Source organism: Coregonus clupeaformis, chromosome 17 (genome assembly GCF_020615455.1).
Source record: "Coregonus clupeaformis isolate EN_2021a chromosome 17, ASM2061545v1, whole genome shotgun sequence".
Lineage (NCBI taxonomy): Eukaryota > Metazoa > Chordata > Actinopteri > Salmoniformes > Salmonidae > Coregonus > Coregonus clupeaformis.
This window is the reverse complement of record NC_059208.1, coordinates 8,127,994-8,151,106: the sequence shown is the minus strand read 5'-3', so window position 1 is coordinate 8,151,106 and position 23,113 is coordinate 8,127,994. Positions and strand designations below refer to the sequence as shown.

The window sequence follows — 23,113 nt, the reverse complement described above, 5'->3', positions numbered from 1 at the left end:
AATTATGTTCCGGTCCCCCGACCCTCCGCTTCGACAAAAATAGGCCTGCGGCTGAATCTAGTTGCCTTCACATGCAGTACAGTATACATGTACCATAGTCATTAATAGGGAATGTATCCTCTCTTCCTTTTCTCTCTCTCTCTCTCTCTCTCTCTCTCTCTCTCTCTCTCTCTCTCTCTCTCTCTCTCTCTCTCTCTCTCTCTCTCTCTCTCTCTCTCTCTCTCTCTCTCTCTCTCTCTCTCTCTCTCTCTCTCTCTCTCTCTCTCTCTCTCTCTCTCTCTCTCTCTCTCTCTCTCTCTCTCTCTCTCTCTCTCTCTCTCTCTCTCTCTCTCTCTCTCTCTCTCTCCATAGTTCAGGCCTCTGTATGTGTTCCTATGCTAATGAGGCTAGCAGAGCCTCTGACTGCAGCCCTGCAATTATATAGCGACAAGCAGTATAATTATTTATTTGCCTAAGAGACGCTTTCACATGGGGGCAAATTATTGATGTACGTGTATCACCCGCCACAGACCTCTGTAGCCAACTCTTAGAGCATACAGAGATTACTGTTTTCTGCCAATATTTCGCTAGAGAACTGTAACTAATCTTCAAAAACCTAGATGAAGCTATGGATGCAATAGGTCTGCCTGGTAGTCTGGCGTGTGTCTGTCTTTCTATCCGGCAGTCAGGCAGGCTGCGGTGACACAGCTGAATGAATGATAGGTGTCCAGACAGAGACAGGTCTGGGCCTGAGGAGTCTGCTCTGACAGAGGGAGAGAGTGTGTTGAAAAGGAAGGGACATGTAAATAGTGAGATGGAGAGATACTGATAGATAGAATGATGGAATGAGGGAAAGGGAGGGAAGAAGCTGTTGGAATAGATATTGAAGGTGAAATGGAAAAGAGACAGAAGATATGGAGACAGGAAAGCGAAAGATGCTGTAGGAATAGTGAGAAGATGAAGATGAATTTAGGCAGAGTGTGAAAGAGTGGAGGGATGGAGGAGTGAGACTAGATGGTTGAATAAGGAGAGAGGAGAATGAGAAACAGGAACGTGTCAGAGCTGCCTGGTGAGAGGAGAGAGAAGAGAGAGAGAAGAGAGAGGGGGAGGAGAGAGAGAGAGGGAAAGAATAAAGAGAAGAGAGGTGAGAGGAACGATAGAAGAGAGAGAAGAGAGAGGCACTGCAAACAGGATCTCCGAGAAAGAAAAGGAGAGAGTGAAGCAGAAAAGAACAGCAGCAGAAATGATTGGGGTGTCTGTTAGTTGTCTGTGGTGACAGAGGAGACGTTCTGAGTGCTTCCTTCAGTAACACACGATGACAACAGGAATGATCTCATTTTGGGCTGCGTGGTGGAGTCACTGTGGGTGGGAGTGCACGGCAGGCAGGCAGGCACAGGCACAGTCAGAGGCACAGTAACACCTTATTTGTCGAATCTCTGCTTGACTCCCAACATTAAAACAACCCACAGGAAAACATCTCTCTCCTCCTCCGACAACAATAACAACACCTATTGTATGATCTCAGGAAGCAGAATCAAATCTCGCCTTGATTAATTTATGTTCACAATTTGTCACCAGGGACTACTCATTGTGATTCTATGGTTTGTGTTTTGTTCCCTGTTCCTAAATCTGTTATAACAGCAATAGTCTTACAACACAGCATTGTGATCCTATTTGTCTGTGTTTTGTTCCCGGTCTCCAGATCAGTTACCAGGGCATTGAGTCATCCGACCCGGGTATCAACGTACCGGGCCCTCGCCGTACTGTCTCCAAGCTGAGGAACGAGACATACCACATGTTCTCTGGCCTACACCCCGGCACCACCTACCTGGTGTCTGTTAGAGCTCGCACCACCAAAGGCTTCGGACAGACCGCCCTCACTGAGATCACCACCAACATCTCCGGTGAGGGTGTGTGGCATGAGCGCTGATCGACGCCTGAGGCTGGGGGCTGAGGCTGGGGGCTGAGGCTGTGGGCTGAGGCTGGGGGCTGGGGGCTGAGGCTGGGGGCTGAGGCTGTGGGCTGAGGCTGGGGGCTGGGGCTGAGGCTGGGGGCTGAGGGCTGAGGCTGGGGGCTGAGGCTGGGGGCTGAGGCTGTGGGCTGAGGCTGGGGGCTGGGGGCTGAGACTGGGGACTGAGGCTAGGGGCTGAAATGGTGGCTGAGGCTGGGGGTTGATGTTCGGGGCTGGGCTGGGCTGGGGGCTGAGGCTGAGGCTGGGCCTGGGGACTGGGACTGGGGGTAGACTAGAAGGGTTTGACTTGATCACTTGTTCCTTGTTCTGTCCTGAGAGATAGGACTGAGACTGGTGACCAGATTCTGTGTAAGCAAAAATGTGCTAGGTCAACACAAAGATTTTGCTTAAAGCTTACTTAATTTGTTGATTATTTTTCACTCTTTTTCACTGCATCAGGATAGCATACATAATATGGTTCCTGGGTCCTGTTCAAAGAAAATAAGTTCCCTTCTCCCACACACCAAGCTTGCAAAGTATCCCATACTTATTTTCATACTGGTTTAAATCAAATCAAATCAAAATGTATTGGTCGCATACACATATTTAGTAGATGTTATTGCCGGTGTAGCAAAATGCTTGTGTTCCTAGCTCCAACAGTAAAGTAGTATCTAACAATTCACAACAATACACACAATCTAAAAGTAAAGGAATGGAATTAAGAGATATATCAATATTAGGATGAGCAATGTTGGAGTGGCATTGACTTGAATACAGTATATACAGATTAAATGAGTAAAACAGTATGTAAACATTATTAAAGTGACCAGTGTTCCATTATTAAAGTGACCAGTGATTCCATGTCTATGTATATAGGGTGGTAGCCGGCTAGTGACAGTGACTAAGTTCAGTGCAGGGTACTTGGTGTAGGCCGGTTAGTGATGGCTATTTAACAGTCTGATGGCTTTGAGATGGAAGCTGTTTTTCAGTCTCTCTGTCCCAGCTTTGATCACCTGTACTTACCTTGCCGTCTGGATGATAGCGGGGTGAACAGGCAGTGGCTCGGGTGGTTTATTTCCTTCCTGTGACATCGGGTGCTGTAGGGGTCCTGGAGGGCAGGCAGTGTGTCCCAGGTGATGCGTTGGGCAGAGCGCACCACCCTCTGGAGAGCCCTGCGGTTGCGGGCGGTGCAATTGCCGTACCAGACGGTGATACAGCCCGACAGGATGCTCTCAATTGTGCATCTGTAAAAGTTTGTGAGGGTCTTAGGGGCCAAACCATATTTCTTCAGCCTCCTGAGGTTGAAGAGGTGCTATTGTGCCTTCTTCACCACACTGTCTGTGTGGGTGGACCATTTCAGATTGTCAGTGATGTGTACTTTTCACCTTCTCCACTGTGGTCCCGTTGATGTGGATGGGGGCGTGCTCCCTCTGCTGTCTCCTGAAGTCCATGATCAGCTCCTTCATTTTGTTGACGTTGAAGGAGAGGTTATATTCCTGGCACCACTCCGCCAGGGCCCTCACCTCCTCCCTGTAGGCTGTCTCGTCATTGTTGGTAATCAGGTCTACTACTGTTGTGTCGTCTGCAAACTTGATGATTGAGTTGGAGGCATGCGTGGCCACGCAGTCATGGGTGAACAGGGAGTACAGGACCACGCATCCTTGTGGTGCCCCTGTGTTGAGGATCAGCGTAGCTGAGATGTTGTTTCCTATCTTCACCACCTGGGGGGCAGCCCGTCAGGAAGTCCAGGACCCAGTTGCACAGGGTGGGGTTCAGACCAAGGGCCCCGAGCTTAATGATGAGCTTGGAGGGTACTATGGTGTTGAATGCTGAGCTGTAGTCAATGAACAACTTTCTTACATAGGTATTCCTCTTGTCCAGATGGGATAGGGCAGTGTGCAGTGTGAATGCGATTGCATCGTCTGTGGATCTATTGGGGCGGTATGCAAATGTAAGTGGGTCTAGGCTTGTCAGGTAAGGTGGAGGTGATATGATCCTTAACTAGCCTCTCAAAGCACTTCATGATGACAGAAGTGAGTGCTATGGGGCGATAGTAATTTAGTTCATTTACCTTTGCTTTCTTGGGTACAGGAACAATGGTGGACATCTTGAAGCAATTGGGGACAGCAGACTGGGATAAGGAGAGATTGAATATGTCCGTAAACACTCCAGCCAGCTGGTCTGCTCATGTGATGAGGATGCGGCTAGGGATGCCGTCTGGGCCGGCAGCCTTGGAAGGGTTAACGCGCTTAAATGTCTTACATCGGCCACGGAGAACGAGAGCCCTCAGTCCTCAGTGGCACTCTGTCATCCTCAAAGCGGGCGAAGAAGGTGTTTAGCTTGTCCGGGAGCAAGACGTCGGTGTCCGCGACATGGCTGGTTTTCCCTTTGTTATCCGTGATTGTCTGGAGTCCATGCCACATACGTCTCGTGTCTGAGCCGTTGAATTGCGACTCCACTTTGTCTCTGTACTAACGTTTTGCCTGTTTGATTGCCTTACAGCGGGCATAACTGCACTGTTTGTATTTGACCATATTCCCAGTCACCTTGCTGTGGTTAAATGTGGTGGTTCTCGCTTTCAGTTTTGCGCTAATGCTGCCATCTATCCACGGTTTTTGATTTGGGTAGGTTTTAATAGTCACAGTGGGAACAACATCTCCTATACACTTCCTGATGAACTCAGTCACCGTTATTCTCAGAGGCAACTCGGAACATATCCCAGTCCACGTGATCAAAACAATCTTGAAGCATGGATTCCGATTGGTCCGACCAGCGTTGAATAGACCTTAGCACAGGTGCTTTCTGTTTGAGTTTCTGTCTATAGGAAGTGAGGACCAGAATGGACTCATGATCTGATTTGTCATGCCCTCTACCATGCCCTCTTAACCTTTTCACACTTGAGTTCCAAATATCTCTAACGGTCGCCTCATCGTGAGTTGTTTTATGCACGTGATGTCAGAATGCACTCACTATTCCAAAATGTGATTGTTACGCAAAAGGACAGTTAACACGCACTGCCTGCTAATTATCTATAGGCTACGTTTCAACTTGTCAATTTCAAATTACTTTCTAACAAGTTGTATTTTCTAACAACAGTTTGAATTGAGGTGTGTTCAGCCTCATTATTCACATAGAAGTAGCCATTTCAGTGAGGCTTTACTGAGCTGGACAAACTTCTCTCTTCAAGGAGAGCCCAAACACTTCACCAATGTTTCCGCAGATCAAGTATGCAGACATTTGCACAGTCTTGCACGAATTGGCACATTTTCTGTCTGGCGCTCGCATTGTCTTCCTTGTTATTTTCCTTACAAATAATAACTTTGGACATGTGTGCTTTCCTATCAAAGTAAGTGCCTTTTTTTCTGTATATCATTTTGTCGTTTCTACTATAGCATACAGTATGTATATATGTACAGTACCAGTCAAAAGTTTGGACACCTACTCATTCAAGGGTTTTTCTTTATTTTTACTATTTTCTACATTGAAGAATAATAGTGAAGATATCAAAACTCTGAAATAACACATATGGAATCATGTAGTAACCAAAAAAGTGTTAAACAAATCAAAATATATTTTATATTTGAGATTCTTCAAAGAGCCACCCTTTGCCTTGATGGCAGCTTTGCACACTCTTGGCATTCTCTCAACCAGCTTCACCTGGAATGATTTTCCAACAGTCTTGAAGGAGTTCCCACTTGTTGGCTGCTTTTCTTTCACTCTGCTGTCCGACTCATCCCAAACCATCTCAATTGGGTTGAGGTCGGGAGATTGTGGAGGCCAGGTCATCTGATGCAGTACTCCATCACTCTTCTTCTTGGTAAAATAGCCCTTACACAGCCTTGAGGTGTGTTGGGTCATTGTCCTGTTGAAAAAAAAATGATAGTCCCACTAAGCCCAAACCAGATGGGATGTTGTATCGCTGCAGAATGCTGCGGTAGCCATGCTGGTTAAATCACAGAGTGTCACCAGCAAATCACCCCCACACCATAACACCTCCTCCTCCATGCTTTACGTGGGAACTACACATGCGGAGATAAACCGTTCACCAACACCGCGTCTCACAAAGATACGGTGGTTGGAACCAAAAATCTCCAATTTGGACTCCAGACCAAAAGACAAATTGTCACCGGTCTAATGTCCATTGCTCGTGTTTCTTGGCCCAAACAAGTCTCTTCTTCTTATTGGTGTCCTTTAGTAGTGGTTTCTTTGCAGCAATTCCACCATGAAGGCCTGATTCACACAGTCTCCTCTGAACGGTTGATGTTGAGATGTGTCTGTTACTTGAACTCTGTGAAGCATTTATTTGGGCTGCAATCTGAGGTTCGGTTAACTCTAATGAATTTATCCTCTGCAGCAGAGGTAACTCTGGGTCTTCCTTTCCTGTGGCGGTCCTCATGAGAGCCAGTTTCATCATAGCGCTTGATTGTTTTTGCGACTGCACTTGAAGAAACTTAAAAATTCTTGACTGACTTTCATGCCTTAAAGTAATGATGGACTGTTGTTTCTCTTTGCGTATTTGAGCTGTTCTTGCCATAATATGTACTTGGTCTTTTATCAAATAGGGTTATCTTCTGTACACCACCCCTATCTTGTCACAACACATGTGATTGGCTCAAACGCATTAAGAAGGAAATAAATTCCACAAATTAACTTTTAACAAGGCACACCTGATAATTTAAATGCATTCCAGGTGATTACCTCATGAAGCTGGTTGAGAGTATGCCAAGAGTGTGCAAAGCTGTCATCAAGGCAAAGGGTGGCTACTTTGAAGAATCTCAAATCTCAAATATATTTTGATTTGTTTAACACTTTTTTAGTTACTACATGATTCCATATGTGTTATTTCATAGTTTTGATGTCTTCACTATTATTCTACAATGTAGAAAATAGTACAAAATAAAGACAAACCCTTGAATGAGTCGGTGTGTCCAAACTTTTGACTGGTAGTGTACAGTGGGGAAAAAATGTATTTAGTCAGCCACCAATTGTGCAAGTTCTCCCACTTAAAAAGATGAGAGAGGCCTGTAATTTTCATCATAGGTACACGTCAACTATGACAGACAAAATGAGAAAAAAAAATCCAGAAAATCATATTGTAGGATTTTTAATGAATTTATTTGCAAATTACGGTGGAAAATAAGTATTTGGTCAATAACAAAAGTTTCTCAATACTTTGTTATATACCCTTTGTTGGCAATGACACAGGTCAAACGTTTTCTGTAAGTCTTCACAAGGTTTTCACACACTGTTGCTGGTATTTTGGCCCATTCCTCCATGCAGATCTCATTTAGAGCAGTGATGTTTTGGGGCTGTCGCTGGGCAACACAGACTTTCAACTCCCTCCAAAGATTTTCTATGGGGTTGAGATCTGGAGACTGGCTAGGCCACTCCAGGACCTTGAAATGCTTATTACGAAGCCACTCCTTCGTTGCCCGGGTGGTGTGTTTGGGATCATTGTCATGCTGAAAGACCCAACCACGTTTCATCTTCAATGCCCTTGCTGATGGAAGGAGGTTTTCACTCAAAATCTCACGATACATGGCCCCATTCATTCTTTCCTTTACACGGATCAGTCGTCCTGGTCCCTTTGCAGAAAAACAGCCCCCAAAGCATGATGTTTCCACCCCCATGCTTCACAGTAAGTATGGTGTTCTTTGGATGCAACTCAGCATTCTTTGTCCTCCAAACACGACGAGTTGAGTTTTTACCAAAAAGTTATATTTTGGTTTCATCTGACCATATGACATTCTCCCAATCCTCTTCTGGATCATCCAAATGCACTCTAGCAAACTTCAGACGGGCCTGGACATATACTGGCTTAAGCAGGGGGACATGTCTTGCACTGCAGGATTTGAGTCCCTGGCGGCGTAGTGTGTTACTGATGGTAGGCTTTGTTACTTTGGTCCCAGCTCTCTGCAGGTCATTCACTAGGTCCCCCCGTGTGGTTCTGGGATTTTTGCTCACCGTTCTTGTGATCATTTTGACCCCACGGGGTGAGATCTTGCGTGGAGCCCCAGATCGAGGGAGATTATCAGTGGTCTTGTATGTCTTCCATTTCCTAATAATTGCTCCCACAGTTGATTTCTTCAAACCAAGCTGCTTACCTATTGCAGATTCAGTCTTCCCAGCCTGGTGCAGGTCTACAATGTTGTTTCTGGTGTCCTTTGACAGCTCTTTGGTCTTGGCCATAGTGGAGTTTGGAGTGTGACTGTTTGAGGTTGTGGACAGGTGTCTTTTATACTGATAACAAGTTCAAACAGGTGCCATTAATACAGGTAACGAGTGGAGGACAGAGGAGCCTCTTAAAGAAGAAGTTACAGGTCTGTGAGAGCCAGAAATCTTGCTTGTTTGTAGGTGACCAAATACTTATTTTCCACCCTAATTTGCAAATAAATTCATTAAAAATCCTACAATGTGATTTTCTGGATTTTTTTTCCACAATTTGTCTGTCATAGTTGACGTGTACCTATGATGAAAATGACAGGCCTCTCTCATCTTTTTAAGTGGGAGAACATGCACAATTGGTGGCTGACTAAATACTTTTTTTCCCCACTGTATATGAGTACATTTTATAATGAGGTTTATAGGAGTACATTGATATCCTAACATAGTTTTCTGACCCAAAATGAAAGACAACGCCAGGTAACAATGTCCGCAACAACTAAGATCACTGAAGCGCGAGGCTCAACTTCTCCGCTGTTTTGGTGCCCTGTGTACTACACTGTACACAGCGTGAATCGAACCCCTGCACATGCGCAGATAATGTGTTTGACTGTGTGAGAGCGAAATCTTGCATTTTGCTCATCTCAATATCTGTGGTGCTGCTCGTGGCAAAGTCTTTACGCTGAGTCTACCTTTAATTTCAGAGGCTGTTGGTTTAGCTGATTATTAATAATCTTTCTTTACTATGGAAGCTCATGTTTTTTTGCCTGGCTGCTCCCTTGCTAATTGTCTTCTAACGGTAAACAGAGATGGGAACACAATTGTGTGTGTGTGTTTGTGTTTGTGCATGTGTTTGTGTGTGTGTGTTTGTGTGTGTGTGTGTGTGTGTGTATGTTCCCTAGAGATAGGAGCTCACCATAGTATTGTTGTTCCAGTCTACCGTCCTGTTCATGGGGGGTGTGGCAGTGAGATGTGTCCTAATTACAGGGGATTCTTATCATCCTTGTGAATAACTATGGGAATGTCCTGCTTGATGTCTATTTGAATAAGAGTTTTATCTCACTTCCTGTGCTATATATGATTTTTTATTGTTATTTACTCTCTCATTTTCTAGCTCTCTCTCTGTCTCTTATTCTCTCACACACCCACACCCCCCTGCTCCACCTCTTTCTCTCCCCCTCTTTCCCCTCCCCTTCTCCATCTATACCCCCCCTCCCTCCTCCCTCCCCCTCTCCACTCCCTCTCTCAGCCCCAGTGTTTGACTATGAGGACAACCCAGCCCCACTCAGTGAGTCAGAGAGTACCATCACTGTGCTGCTGAGACCAGCGCTGGGCAGAGGAGCACCAGTCAGGTACAGTAACCGTATTAACCACAGTAATAGACCTCACACAACTGTCTACCACTAGATCACTGTACCACTCATAAAAATAGTGTTACGAATAAACATGTCATTGGAATTTTATTTGTGTTTCTTATTTTATTTCACCTTTATTTAATCAGGAAGTGTCTTTGGTAACCTTAAAGGGGCAATCGATAGTTGAAACAACAATAAAGCATTCTCCTCACAACTGTTTCAGTATAAAGCTTAGGGATGGGCCTGGACAAATTTAAACGCTCTCAAATTCATAGACGGGGCTATGGATGCAAGGACTGACCATCCAAGATATCAAAATTATAGTCTTAGCCATGTTTTGAGGCTATACATTGTTTGTTTACATTTACTTTGATTACAAACATTGTCATAAAACACGCTTATATTTTGGATTCTGAGGGTGTACGACAGTTCATGAGGCCTTTATAAGTTATATTCTTCAAGAATCAATGAGTACAGATAACTAATTTACTAGTCCAAAAATGGATTTAACAACTGCAAATTGCCTCTTTAAGATGTCCAACTGTTTCCAGCTTAGTTATCACCTATAAGTCTGTTGTCATCCTTCTCCCCCCAGTACATACCAGGTGGTGGTATTAGAAGAGGACGGTTCTAGGCGGGTCAGGAGGAGGAGGGAGCTGGGTAGCGGGTCAGACTGTTTCCCTGTGCCAGCGTCCCAGGTGGAGGCCCAGTCTAAGGGGACGCCTCACTACTACACGGCTGAGCTGCCCCCCTCCAGTCTCCCTAAGGCCACTCCATTCACAGTAGGGGACAACCACACCTATAACGGCTACTGGAACACTCCCCTGGACCCCTCCAAGAACTACCTAGTCTTCTTCCAGGCTACAAGCTACTTCAGAGGGGTGAGTTTATAGACCAGTCAGTAAAGCCAGAGTCAAGTCTGGAGTCTTTGCCAAACATAACATAGGAGTAGGCAAGATAGCATAAACAGATCAGGGGACTAGACTAAGCTACAGTACTTTGGGACAAATCAAGTGTTATTGAATTGAGAAGGTAACACTGTGCAGGGCTGGTTGTAGGAGAGAGGATCTTCAGCTCTGAACCTCAGGGTGTTTTGGCCCATCTCTCTCTCTCTCTCTCTCTCTCTCTCTCTCTCTCTCTCTCTCTCTCTCTCTCTCTCTCTCTCTCTCTCTCTCTCTCTCTCTCTCTCTCTCTCTCCCTCCCTCCCTCCCTCTCTCTCTCTTTCATTCTCTCTTCCCTTCTCTCTTCCCTTCTCTCTCTGCCTGTCCCCTCAGAGCCTGCTGACAAAAAGGAAAGTCTGCCTAGAGGAAAGTCTGAAATGAGACTCAAGCGTAGATAATAGGGGGAAAGTAGGGGCCCAGTTTACTAAAGTAAATGCTGTTTAAATCATAAAGCCCATATGGAGCTAAATGTCTACAGTCTGGTCTGCCTGGCTGCAGCCTCTCATAGAGAGAGAGTTTGTTATCATGCCTCATATATAGAGTATATATGACTACAGTGGGGGAAAAAAGTATTTAGTCAGCCACCAATTGTGCAAGTTCTCCCACTTAAAAAGATGAGAGAGGCCTGTAATTTTCATCATAGGTACACGTCAACTATGACAGACAAATTGAGGAAAAAAAATCCAGAAAATCACATTTTAGGATTTTTTATGAATTTATTTGCAAATTATGGTGGAAAATATGTATTTGGTCACCTACAAACAAGCAAGATTTCTGGCTCTCACAGACCTGTAACTTCTTCTTTAAGAGGCTCCTCTGTCCTCCACTCGTTACCTGTATTAATGGCACCTGTTTGAACTTGTTATCAGTATAAAAGACACCTGTCCACAACCTCAAACAGTCACACTCCAAACTCCACTATGGCCAAGACCAAAGAGCTGTCAAAGGACACCAGAAACAAAATTGTAGACCTGCACCAGGCTGGGAAGACTAAATCTGCAATAGGTAAGCAGCTTGGTTTGAAGAAATCAACTGTGGGAGCAATTATTAGGAAATGGAAGACATACAAGACCACTGATAATCTCCCTCGATCTGGGGCTCCACGCAAGATCTCACCCCGTGGGGTCAAAATGATCACAAGAACGGGGGAACCTAGTGAATGACCTGCAGAGAGCTGGGACCAAAGTAACAAAGCCTACCATCAGTAACACACTACGCCGCCAGGGACTCAAATCCTGCAGTGCCAGACGTGTCCCCCTGCTTAAGCCAGTACATGTCTAGGCCCGTCTGAAGTTTGCTAGAGTGCATTTGGATGATCCAGAAGAGGATTGGGAGAATGTCATATGGTCAGATGAAACCAAAATATAACTTTTTGGTAAAAACACAACTTGTCATGTTTGGAGGACAAAGAATGCTGAGTTGCATCCAAAGAACACCATACCTACTGTGAAGCATGGGGGTGGAAACATCATGCTTTGGGGCTGTTTTTCTGCAAAGGGACCAGGACGACTGATCCGTGTAAAGGAAAGAATGAATGGGGCCATGTATCGTGAGATTTTGAGTGAAAACCTCCTTCTATCAGCAAGGGCATTGAAGATGAAACGTGGCTGGGTCTTTCAGCATGACAATGATCCCAAACACACCGCCCGGGCAACGAAGGAGTGGCTTTGTAAGAAGCATTTCAAGGTCCTGGAGTGGCCTAGCCAGTCTCCAGATCTCAACCCCATAGAAAATCTTTGGAGGGAGTTGAAAGTCCGTGTTGCCCAGCGACAGCCCCAAAACATCACTGCTCTAGAGGAGATCTGCATGGAGGAATGGGCCAAAATACCAGCAACAGTGTGTGAAAACCTTGTGAAGACTTACAGAAAACATTTGACCTGTGTCATTGCCAACAAAGGGTATATAACAAAGTATTGAGAAACTTTTGTTATTGACCAAATACTTATTTTCCACCATAATTTGCAAATAAATTCATTAAAAATCCTACAATATGATTTTTTGATTTGTTTTTCTAAATTTGTCTGTCATAGTTGACGTGTACCTATGATGAAAATTACAGGCCTCTCTCATCTTTTTAAGTGGGAGAACTTGCCCAATTTGTGGCTGACTAAATACTTTTTTCCCCCACTGTATATGACTCTGGTAGCTACAGATTTATAAAAAGTATTTAATAAAAGGTGTGCGTCAAGGCAGGTTGGAAACTGTGTCATCGATAGTTGTACTGCAATCTCCTGGGTCAAAATGCGTCAGAGAGAGTCACAGGGCAGAACTGGTCATACACGTGCTTCCTAAGTGGTTGCTAGATGCAGTAGGGGTAAAGCTCTAGAGGTTAGAAGGCTGTAGCTAGGGATAATGCTCCATAGGTTGTAAGGCTGGTATGACTAACCTCACTTGGCTAAAGGGTCAAGGACTTACCCTCAGTGTTTCTCTGTCCCTCTGAATCACACTCTGATCGTATTCTCCTGTGTGTCTTAACTATCGATCATTAAAGCCAATACTAAACCCTTTGACGTCAGTGGCTTGCATTTCCAATGACTCCTCCCTCCTCCCTTAATACCCAATTAAATGTGTTTTAGGTGTGTGGTGTGTGTCTGTGTGTGTGTGTGTGTCTGTGTGTGTCATTACGACTGTGGTGTTATTATAGTTGTATATTTACCTAATTTAGAGATGAGTCCTCTCGGAACACTCTTAGCCACCACTCTATTCCATCCTGACACAGCAGCTCATAACAACATTGGAATATTCTAATTCATGTAGATTATTGTTTCTTTGTCTGCCCTCTGAGCATCTTTATCTCAATCTGTTCATAAAAGTTGGCTATTCGAGTCAGCCTGGATTTGCGATGAGTGTGTGTGTGTGTGTTTGTTCGCTGGCTCTGTAAAAAGGGGGAAAGCACATGTTTTTTAGTTTTTATTTTAACAATTATTCAAGATAATTAGCTGTAGGTTTCCAGAACCATGGCTCTGAGAGCTGCTGCTGCCACTGAATGGAACTGTAATTGCTTTGACAGATATGTCTTTACTGGAGCTTGAAAGACAGCAAGATTGGTGCATTCAGTTCTTTATAAACCACAGAATCGCACAGACACACACACACACACGCACACACACACACACACACACACACACACACACACACACTATATATATATATATATATATATATATATACAGTATATACAGTGCCTTCGGAAAGGGTTCAGACCCCTCGACTTTTTCCACATTTTGTTATGTTACAGCCTTATTCTTAAAATGATTAAATGTTTTTTTTTTATTGTATTTTTTTCCCCCTCATCAATCTACACACAATTCCCCATAATGACAAAGCAAAAACAGGTTCTAAGAAATGTTTGCTAATTTATTAAAAATAAAAAACGGAAATATCACATTTACATAAGTATTCAGACCCTTTCCTCAGTACTTTTTTGAAGCACCTTTGGCAGCGATTACAGCATCAAGTCTTCTTGGGTGTGACGCTACAAGCTTGGCACACCTATATTTGGGGAGCTTATCCCATTCTTCTCTGCAGATCCTCTCAAGCTCTGTCAGGTTGGATTGGGAGCGTCGCTGCACAGCTATTTTCAGGTCTCTCCAGAGATGTTCGATCGGGTTCAAGTCCGGGCTCTGGCTGGGCCACTCAAGGACATTCATTGTCCTGTTGGAAGGTGAACTTTCACCCCAGTCTGAGGTCCTTAGCACTCTGGAGCAGGTTTTCATCAAGGATCTCTCTGTACTTTGCTCCATTCATCTTTGCCTCGATCCTGACTAGTCTCCCAGTCCCTACCGCTGAAAAACATCCCCACAGAATGATGCTGCCACCACCATCATGCTTCACAGTAGGGATGGTGCCAGGTTTCCTCCAGAAGTTACGCTTGGCATTCAGGCCAAAGAGTTCAATCTTGGTTTCATCAGACCAGAGAATCTTGTTTCTCATGGTCTGAGAGTCTTTAGGTGCCTTTTGGCAAACTCCAAGCGGGCTGTCATGTGCCTTTTACTAGGGAGTGGCTTCTGTCTGGCCACTCTACCATAAAGGCCTGATTGGTGGAGTGCTGCAGAGATGGTTGTCCTTCTGGAAGGTTCTCCCATCTCCACAGAGGAACTCTGGAGCTCTATCAGAGTGACCATCGGGTTCTTGGTCACCTCCCTGACCAAGGCCCTTCTCCCCCAATTGCTCAGTTTGGCCGGGCGGCCAGCTCTAGGAAGAGTCTTTGGTGATTCCATACTTCTTCCATTTAAGAATGGTGGAGGCCACTGTGTTCTTGGGGACCTTCAATGCTGCAGAAATGTTTTAGTACCCAGATATGTGCCTCGACACAATCCTGTCTCGGAGCTCTACGGACAATTCCTTCGACCTCATGGCTTGGTTTTTGCTCTGACATGCACTGTCAACTGTGGGACCTTATATAGACAGGTGTGTGCCTTTCCAAATCATGTCCAATCAATTGAATTTACCACAGATGGACTTCAATCAAGTTGTAGAAACATCTCAAGGATGATCAAAGGAAACAAGATGCACCTGAGCTCAATTTCGAGTCTCATAGCGAAGGGTCTGAATACTTACGTAAATAAGGTATTTCTGTTATTTATTTTTTATAGATTAGCTAAAATTTCTAAACACCTGTTTTTGCTTTGTCATTATGGGGTATTGTGTGAAGATTGATGAGGCAAAACATGTATTTAATCCATTTTAAAATAAGGCTGTAACGTAACAGAATGTGGAAAAAGTCAAGGGGTCTGAATAATTTCCGAAGGCACTGTATATACAGTATATACACTGCTCAAAAAAATAAAGGGAACACTTAAACAACACAATGTAACTCCAAGTCAATCACACTTCTGTGAAATCAAACTGTCCACTTAGGAAGCAACACTGATTGACAATAAATGTCACATGCTGTTGTGCAAATGGAATAGACAACAGGTGCAAATTATAGGCAATTAGCAAGACACCCCCAATAAAGGACTGGTTTTGCAGGTGGTGACCACAGACCACTTCTCAGTTCCTATGCTTCCTGGCTGATGTTTTGGTCACTTTTGAATGCTGGCGGTGCTTTCACTCCAGTGGTAGCATGAGACGGAGTCTACAACCCACACAAGTGGCTCAGGTAGTGCAGCTCATCCAGGATGGCACATCAATGCGAGCTGTGGCAAGAAGGTTTGCTGTGTCTGTCAGCGTAGTGTCCAGAGCATGGAGGCGCTACCAGGAGACAGGCCAGTACATCAGGAGAGGTGGAGGAGGCCGTAGGAGGGCAACAACCCAGCAGCAGGACTGCTACCTCCACCTTTGTGCAAGGAGGAGCAGGAGGAGCACTGCCAGAGCCCTGCAAAATGACCTCCAGCAGGCCACAAATGTGCATGTGTCTGCTCAAACGGTCAGAAGCAGACTCCATGAGGGTGGTATAAGGGCCCGACGTCCACAGGTGGGGGTTGTGCTTACAGACCAACACCGTGCAGGACGTTTGGCATTTGCCAGAGAACACCAAGATTGGCAAATTCGCCACTGGCGCCCTGTGCTCTTCACAGATGAAAGCAGGTTCACACTGAGCACATGTGACAGACGTGACAGAGTCTGGAGACGCCGTGGAGAACGTTCTGCTGCCTGCAACATCCTCCAGCATGACCGGTTTGGCGGTGGGTCAGTCATGGTGTGGGGCGACATTTCTTTGGGGGGCCGCACAGCCCTCCATGTGCTCGCCAGAGGTAGCCTGACTGCCAATAGGTACCGAGATGAGATCCTCAGACCCCTTGTGTGTCACGAGTTACAAAGCCAGAACCCAGAAGCAGACCAGGACAAGGTAAGTTGAAACGAAGGTGAGTGTTTATTTACAAATTCAAGAGTGATGCTGAATAATCCAGGGAACAGAGCGGGCGGCGTTGATTAGTTGTTGGGGGTGCAGTGGTTGATCCAATCATGGCTCGGCAGCCGCGACCACCAGGCAGAGGTTGGATGAAGGTTCCGGACGAGTGACTGCAGATGGAACAAAACGAGGTAAGTAAACAACAAACCAACAAGGTGCAAAACAACAAAACTAACGCTAGAAGCTCTAAGACTGATACTCTGGTAAACCTACTGTTCATGGCTAACGATCCGGCAGGGAATGGATGTTAGGCCAGAGCCTAAGAAGGGTGATGATCAGGACCAGGTGTGCAGATTGCTGATGGGATGCAGGTGCGGAAATCAAGAGAGCTCCCGCCTAGCAACGTTGCCCGGCAACCAGGCAGGGAGCGTTCCAGAACCCTCGGGAAACTGGAGATCACGAGCAGAAAAACTAGTACACAGACCGGACCCGACTCAGACTGCCGGGATCGTTACATTGTGAGACCATATGCTGGTGCGGTTGGCCCTGGGTTCCTCCTAATGCAAGACAATGCTAGACCTCATGTGGCTGGAGTGTGTCAGCAGTTCCTGCAAGAAGAAAGCATTGATGCTATGGACTGGCCCGCCCGTTCCCCAGACCTGAATCCAATTGAGCACATCTGGGACATCATGTCTCGCTCCATCCACCAACGCCATGTTGCACCACAGACTGTCCAGGAGTTAAACGGAAGACAATCAGGAGCATGCCCAGGCGTTGTAGGGAGGTCATACAGGCACGTGGAGGCCACACACACTACTGAGCCTCATTTTGACTTGTTTTAACGACATTACATCAAAGTTGGATCAGCCTGTAGTGTGGTTTTCCACTTTAATTTTGAGGGTGACTCCAAATCCAGACCTCCATGGGTTGATAAATTTGATTTCCATTGATAATTTTTGTGTGATTTTGTTGTCAGCACATTCAACTATGTAAAGAAAAAAGTATTTAATAAGATTATTTCATTCATTCAGATCTAGGATGTGTTATTTTAGTGTTCCCTTTATTTTTTTGAGCAGTGTATATACTGAACAAAACTATAAATGCAACATGCAACAATTGCAACAATTTTACTGAGTTACAGTTCATATAAGGAAGTCAGTCAATTGAAATACATTTAGGCCCTAATCTATGGATTTCACATGACTGGACAGAGGCGCAGCCATTGGTGGGAGCCAGGCCCACCCACTGGGTAGCCAGGCCCAGGCAATCAGAATTTGTTTTTCCCCACAAAAGGGCTTTATTACAGACAGAAATACTCCTCAGTTTCATCAGCTGTCCGGGTGGCTGGTCTCAGACGATCCCGCAGGTGAAGAAGCTGGATGTGGAGATCCTGGGCTGGCGTGATTACACGTGGTCTGCGGTTGTGATGTGGTTGGACATACTGCCAAATTTTTAAACGATGCTAATGGTAGAGAAATTAACATTACATTATCTGGCAACAGCTCTGGTGGACATTCCTGCAGTCAGCAAGCCAATTGCATGCTCCCTCAAAACTTGAGACATCTGTGGCATTGTGTTGTGTGACAAAACTGCACATTTTAGAGTGCCCTTTTATTGTGCCCAGAACAAGGTGCACCTGTGTAATGATCATGCTGTTTAATCAGCTTCTTGATATGCCACACCTGTCAGGTGGATGGATTATCTTGGCAAAGGAGAAATGCTCACTAACAGGGATGTAAACACATTTGTGCACAAAATTGGAGAGAAATTAGCTTTTTGTGCATATTGAACATTTATGGGATATTTTATTTCAGCTCATGGGTGTGTGATATATAGTGTGTGTGTGTGTGTGTATGTGTGTGTGTGTCTGTGTGTGTGTGTGTGTGTGTGTGTGTGTGTGTGTGTGTGTGTGTGTGTGTGCGCACGTATGTGAATGTGCGCTTCTGGGTTTTATAAAGAACTGATTGAACCAATTTTGCTGTCTTTCAAGCTCCAGTAAAGACATATCCGTCAAAGCAATTACAGTTCCATTCAGTGGCAGTAGCAGCTCTCAGAGCCATGGTTCTGGAAACCTACAGCTAATTATCTTGAATAATTGTCAAAAAAATAATGTGCTTTCCCCCTTTTTACAGAGACATAAAAAAACACACACACACACACTCTCATCGTAAATCCAGGCAGACTCGAATAGTCAAGTTTTATAAACAGATTGCGATAAAGCTGCTCAGGGCAGACAGAGAAACAATAATCTACAATAATTGGAATATTCCAATGTTGTTAAAAGCTGCTGTGTCAGGATGGAATAGAGTGGTGGCTAAGAGTGTTCCGAGAGGACTCATCTCTAAATCAGGTAAATATACAACTACAATAACACCACAGTCATAATCACACACACACACACACACATAGACGCACGCACACACACACTACACCTCCCCCAACTCCCACCCAGCCCATCACAGCGATACCAGAGACACATTATCAAATTAAGATTAGAACATGCTAAATCAGGTTTTATACAAGGGGGGCAAGTATGTTCATCTATTCTGGGCTCTGAGATTGGAGTCAGAACCCTTTCACCTCAGTGTCTACTAAATTGCCTTTTTTAATTGAAAACCTGTTCCGAGTGGATCTGTATCCGCCCACCTCTTAGTCATGGAGATAGAAGTTGTATTTACCCACAATTCACATATTATTACAGTCCCACCTGCTGATATGTCATGTGTCATGTCTGTCAAGACTCTGAGTCACAGCACTTTTTGGCATAAAAACATAGAGTAAATCCAAAATGGCACCCTATTCCCTATATAGGGCACTACTTTTGACCCTGGTCAAAATGTCATTTGGACTTAGCCATAACATCCTACTGACTGCTGAGGAAACATTTAATTTACATTTAAGTCATTTAGCAGACGCTCTTATCCAGAGCGACTTACAAATTGGTGCATTCAACTTAGGATAGCCAGTGGGACAACCACCTATTTTTTAAATTTTTTATTTTTTATTGGGGGTGGGGGAGGGGGGTGTAGAAGGATTACTGCCTGATGTGTTCTGATGTTATTTGTAGAATGATCCTCAGATATGATATGCCAATATTTCCAGCCAATATCAGAGATTGAGTGACAGGTAGCTGGTACAGAAGATGATGACGGTTGATTACTACTTTAACCAGCAGATCCAATAGTGTAAAGTAGCATTTCAACAGGCAAAACGAGTGACCTAAGCGACTTTGAGTGTGGTATGATCGTTGGTGCCTGGCGCGTCGGTTCCAGTATCTCAGAAATGGTCGGCCTCCTGGGCTTTTCACGCATGACAGTGTCTAGGGTTTACTGAGAATGGTGCGAAAACAAAAAACATCCAGTCAGTGGCAGTCCTGTGGCCAAAAACAGCTCGTTGATGAGAGAGGTCGAAGGAGAATGGCAAGAATCGTGCAAGCTAATAGGCGGGCCACCAACAGGCAAATAACGGCGCAGTACAAAAGTGGTGAGCAGAACGACATCTTGGAACGCACAACTCGCCAGTCCTTGTCACAGATGGGCTATTGCAGCAGACGACCTCACTGTGTTCCATTCCTATCAGCTAAAAACAAGAAGAAGCGGCTCCAGTGGGCACGTCATCACCAACACTGGACAATTGAGGAGTGGAAAAACATTGCCTGGTCCGACAAATCCTGGTTCCTATTGCGTCATGCTGATGGCAGAGTCAGGATTTGAGTCCATGGCCCCATATTGCCTGGTGTCAATGGTACAGGCTGGTGGCGGTGGTGGAATGGTGTGGGGAATGTTTTCCTGGCACACGTTAGGTCCCTTGATACCAATTGAGCAACGTCTTTTGAATGCCACACCTTGTAGAATCCATGCCCCGAAGAATTCATGTTGTTCTAGAGGTAAAGGGGGGTCCGAACGGTACTAGATGGGTGTACCTAATAAACTGGCCACCTAGTGTATATATATATATATATATATATATATATATATATATATACACTGCTCAAAAAAATAAAGGGAACACTAAAATAACACATCCTAGATCTGAATGAATGAAATCATCTTATTAAATACTTTTTTCTTTACATAGTTGAATGTGCTGAAAACAAAATCACACAAAAATTATCAATGGAAATCAAATTTATCAACCCATGGAGGTCTGGATTTGGAGTCACCCTCAAAATGAAAGTGGAAAACCACACTACAGGCTGATCCAACTTTGATGTAATGTCCTTAAAACAAGTCAAAATGAGGCTCAGTAGTGTGTGTGGCCTCCACGTGCCTGTATGACCTCCCTACAACGCCTAGCAATGCTCCTGATATGGTGGCGGATGGTCTCCTGAGGGATCTCCTCCCAGACCTGGACTAAAGTATCCACCAACTCCTGGACAGTCTGTGGTGCAACATGGCGTTGGTGGATGGAGCGAGACATGATGTCCCAGATGTGCTCAATTGGATTCAGATCTGGGGAATGGGCGGGCCAGTCCATAGCATCAATGCCTTCCTCTTGCAGGAACTGCTGACACACTCCAGCCACATGAGGTCTAGCATTGTCTTGCATTAGGAGGAACTCAGGGCCAACTGCACCAGCATATGGTTTCACAAGGGGTCTGAGGATCTCGGTACCTAATGGCAGTCAGGCTACCTCTGGCGAGCACATGGAGGGCTGTGCGGCCCCCCAAAGAAATGCCACCCCACACCATGACTGACCCATCGCCAAACCGGTCATGCTGGAGGATGTTGCAGGCAGCAGAACGTTCTCCATGGCGTCTCCAGACTCTGTCACGTCTGTCACATGTGGTCAGTGTGAACCTGCTTTCATCTGTGAAGAGCACAGGGCGCCAGTGGCGAATTTGCCAATCTTGGTGTTCTCTGGCAAATGCCAAACGTCCTGCACGGTGTTGGGCTGTAAGCACAACCCCCACCTGTGGACGTCGGGCCCTCATACCACCCTCATGGAGTCTGTTTCTGACCGTTTGAGCAGATACATGCACATTTGTGGCCTGCTGGAGGTCATTTTGCAGGGCTCTGGCAGTGCTCCTCCTGCTCCTCCTTGCACAAAGGCGGAGGTAGCGGTCCTGCTGCTGGGTTGTTGCCCTCCTACGGCCTCCTCCACGTCTCCTGATGTACTGGCCTGTCTCCTGGTAGCGCCTCCATGCTCTGGACACTATGCTGACAGACACAGCAAACCTTCTTGCCACAGCTCGCATTGATGTGCCATCCTGGATGAGCTGCACTACCTGAGCCACTTGTGTGGGTTGTAGACTCCGTCTCATGCTACCACTGGAGTGAAAGCACCGCCAGCATTCAAAAGTGACCAAAACATCAGCCAGGAAGCATAGGAACTGAGAAGTGGTCTGTGGTCACCACCTGCAGAACCACTCCTTTATTGGGGGTGTCTTGCTAATTGCCTATAATTTCCACCTGTTGTCTATTCCATTTGCACAACAGCATGTGACATTTATTGTCAATCAGTGTTGCTTCCTAAGTGGACAGTTTGATTTCACAGAAGTGTGATTGACTTGGAGTTACATTGTGTTGTTTAAGTGTTCCCTTAATTTTTTTGAGCAGTGTATATTCAGTGGCCAGTTTATTAGGTACACGCATCTAGTACCGGTCAGACTCCACTTTGCCTCTAGAACAGCCTGAATTCTTTGGGGCATAGATTCTACAAGGTCTGCCGTTCAAAAAACGTTGCTCAATTGGTATCAAGGGACCTGACGTGTGCCAGAAAAACATTCCCCACTCCATTACACCACCACCACCAGCCTGTACCGTTGACACCAGGCAGGATCGGGCCATGGACTCATGCTGCTTACACCAAATCTTGACTCTGCCATCAGCATGACGCAATAGGAACCGGGATACGTTGGACCAGGCTGTGTTTTTCCACTCCTCATCTGTCCAGTGTTGGTGATCGAGTGCCCACTGGAACAGCTTCTTGTTTTTAGCTGATAGCAGTGGAACCCGGTGTGGTCATCTGCTGCAATAGCCCATCCGTGACAAGGACCAACGAGTTGTGCGTTCCAAGATGCCGTTCTGCACACAACTGTTGTACTGTGCCGTTATTTGCCTTTTGGTGGCCCACCTTTTTGCTTGCGCGATTCATGCCATTCTCCTATGACCTCTCTCATCAACGAGCTGTTTTCACCCACATGACTTCCACTGACTGAATGTTTTTTCCGTCAAAGGGGTGGTGTACCTAATAATTCACTATGTGTCCATCACCATATTTTGACAGAATTTCCAGAGCAACCTGACAAGAAACTACTCAAACCACTAAATAGATTTCATACAAATCCATTGACCCTTTCCCCAATTCTCTGTTGATGCAATATTAATGATAGTGAACAGCGTAGTCAGCTTCAGGATCTTGAAATGCTACTTTACACTATTGTATCTGCAGGTTAAAGTAGTTATCAACCGTCATCATCTTCTACAACCAGCTAACTGTCACTCAACCTCTGATATTGGCTGGAAATATTGGCATAACAAATCTGAGGATCAATCTATAAATAACATCAGAACATATCAGGCAGGGAGGTGTCATCAGCAGTCAGTAGGATGCGATGGCTAAGTCCAAATTATATTTTGACCAGGGTATATAGGGAATAAAGTGACATTTTGGTTTTTATGCCAAAAGGTGCTGTGAATCAGAGTCAGGCCAACCTTGACAGACATAACACATGGCATATCAGCAGGTGGGACTGTAATAATGTGTGAATTGTAGTTAAATACAACTTCTATCTCCATGACTAAGAGGTGGGCAGATACAGATCCACTCGGAACAGGTTTTCAGTTAAAAAAGGCAAGTTAGTAGGCGAAAGGGTTCTGACTCAAATCTCAGAGACCAGATTAGATTAACATAATTGCCCCCCTTGTATGGAACCTGATTTAGCATGTTCTAGTCATAATTTGATAATGTGTCTCTGGTTTCGCTG

At 45.2% G+C, this 23,113-nt stretch overlaps 1 protein-coding gene across 6 annotated transcripts in view; it reads left to right on the top strand.

Annotated features, from left to right (window-relative positions):
- The window catches only part of LOC121586539 (receptor-type tyrosine-protein phosphatase U), a 293,456-nt gene that overhangs the window by 211,177 nt on the left and 59,166 nt on the right, over window positions 1–23,113 (top strand). For all 6 annotated transcript variants that reach the window (XM_041903296.2, XM_041903293.2, XM_041903295.2 and 3 more), the window contains exons 11-13: window positions 1,682–1,883; window positions 9,342–9,444; window positions 10,043–10,328. In XM_041903296.2, the coding sequence (XP_041759230.2) occupies window positions 1,682–1,883; window positions 9,342–9,444; window positions 10,043–10,328 (591 nt within the window). The remainder of the gene's footprint in view (window positions 1–1,681; window positions 1,884–9,341; window positions 9,445–10,042; window positions 10,329–23,113) is intronic.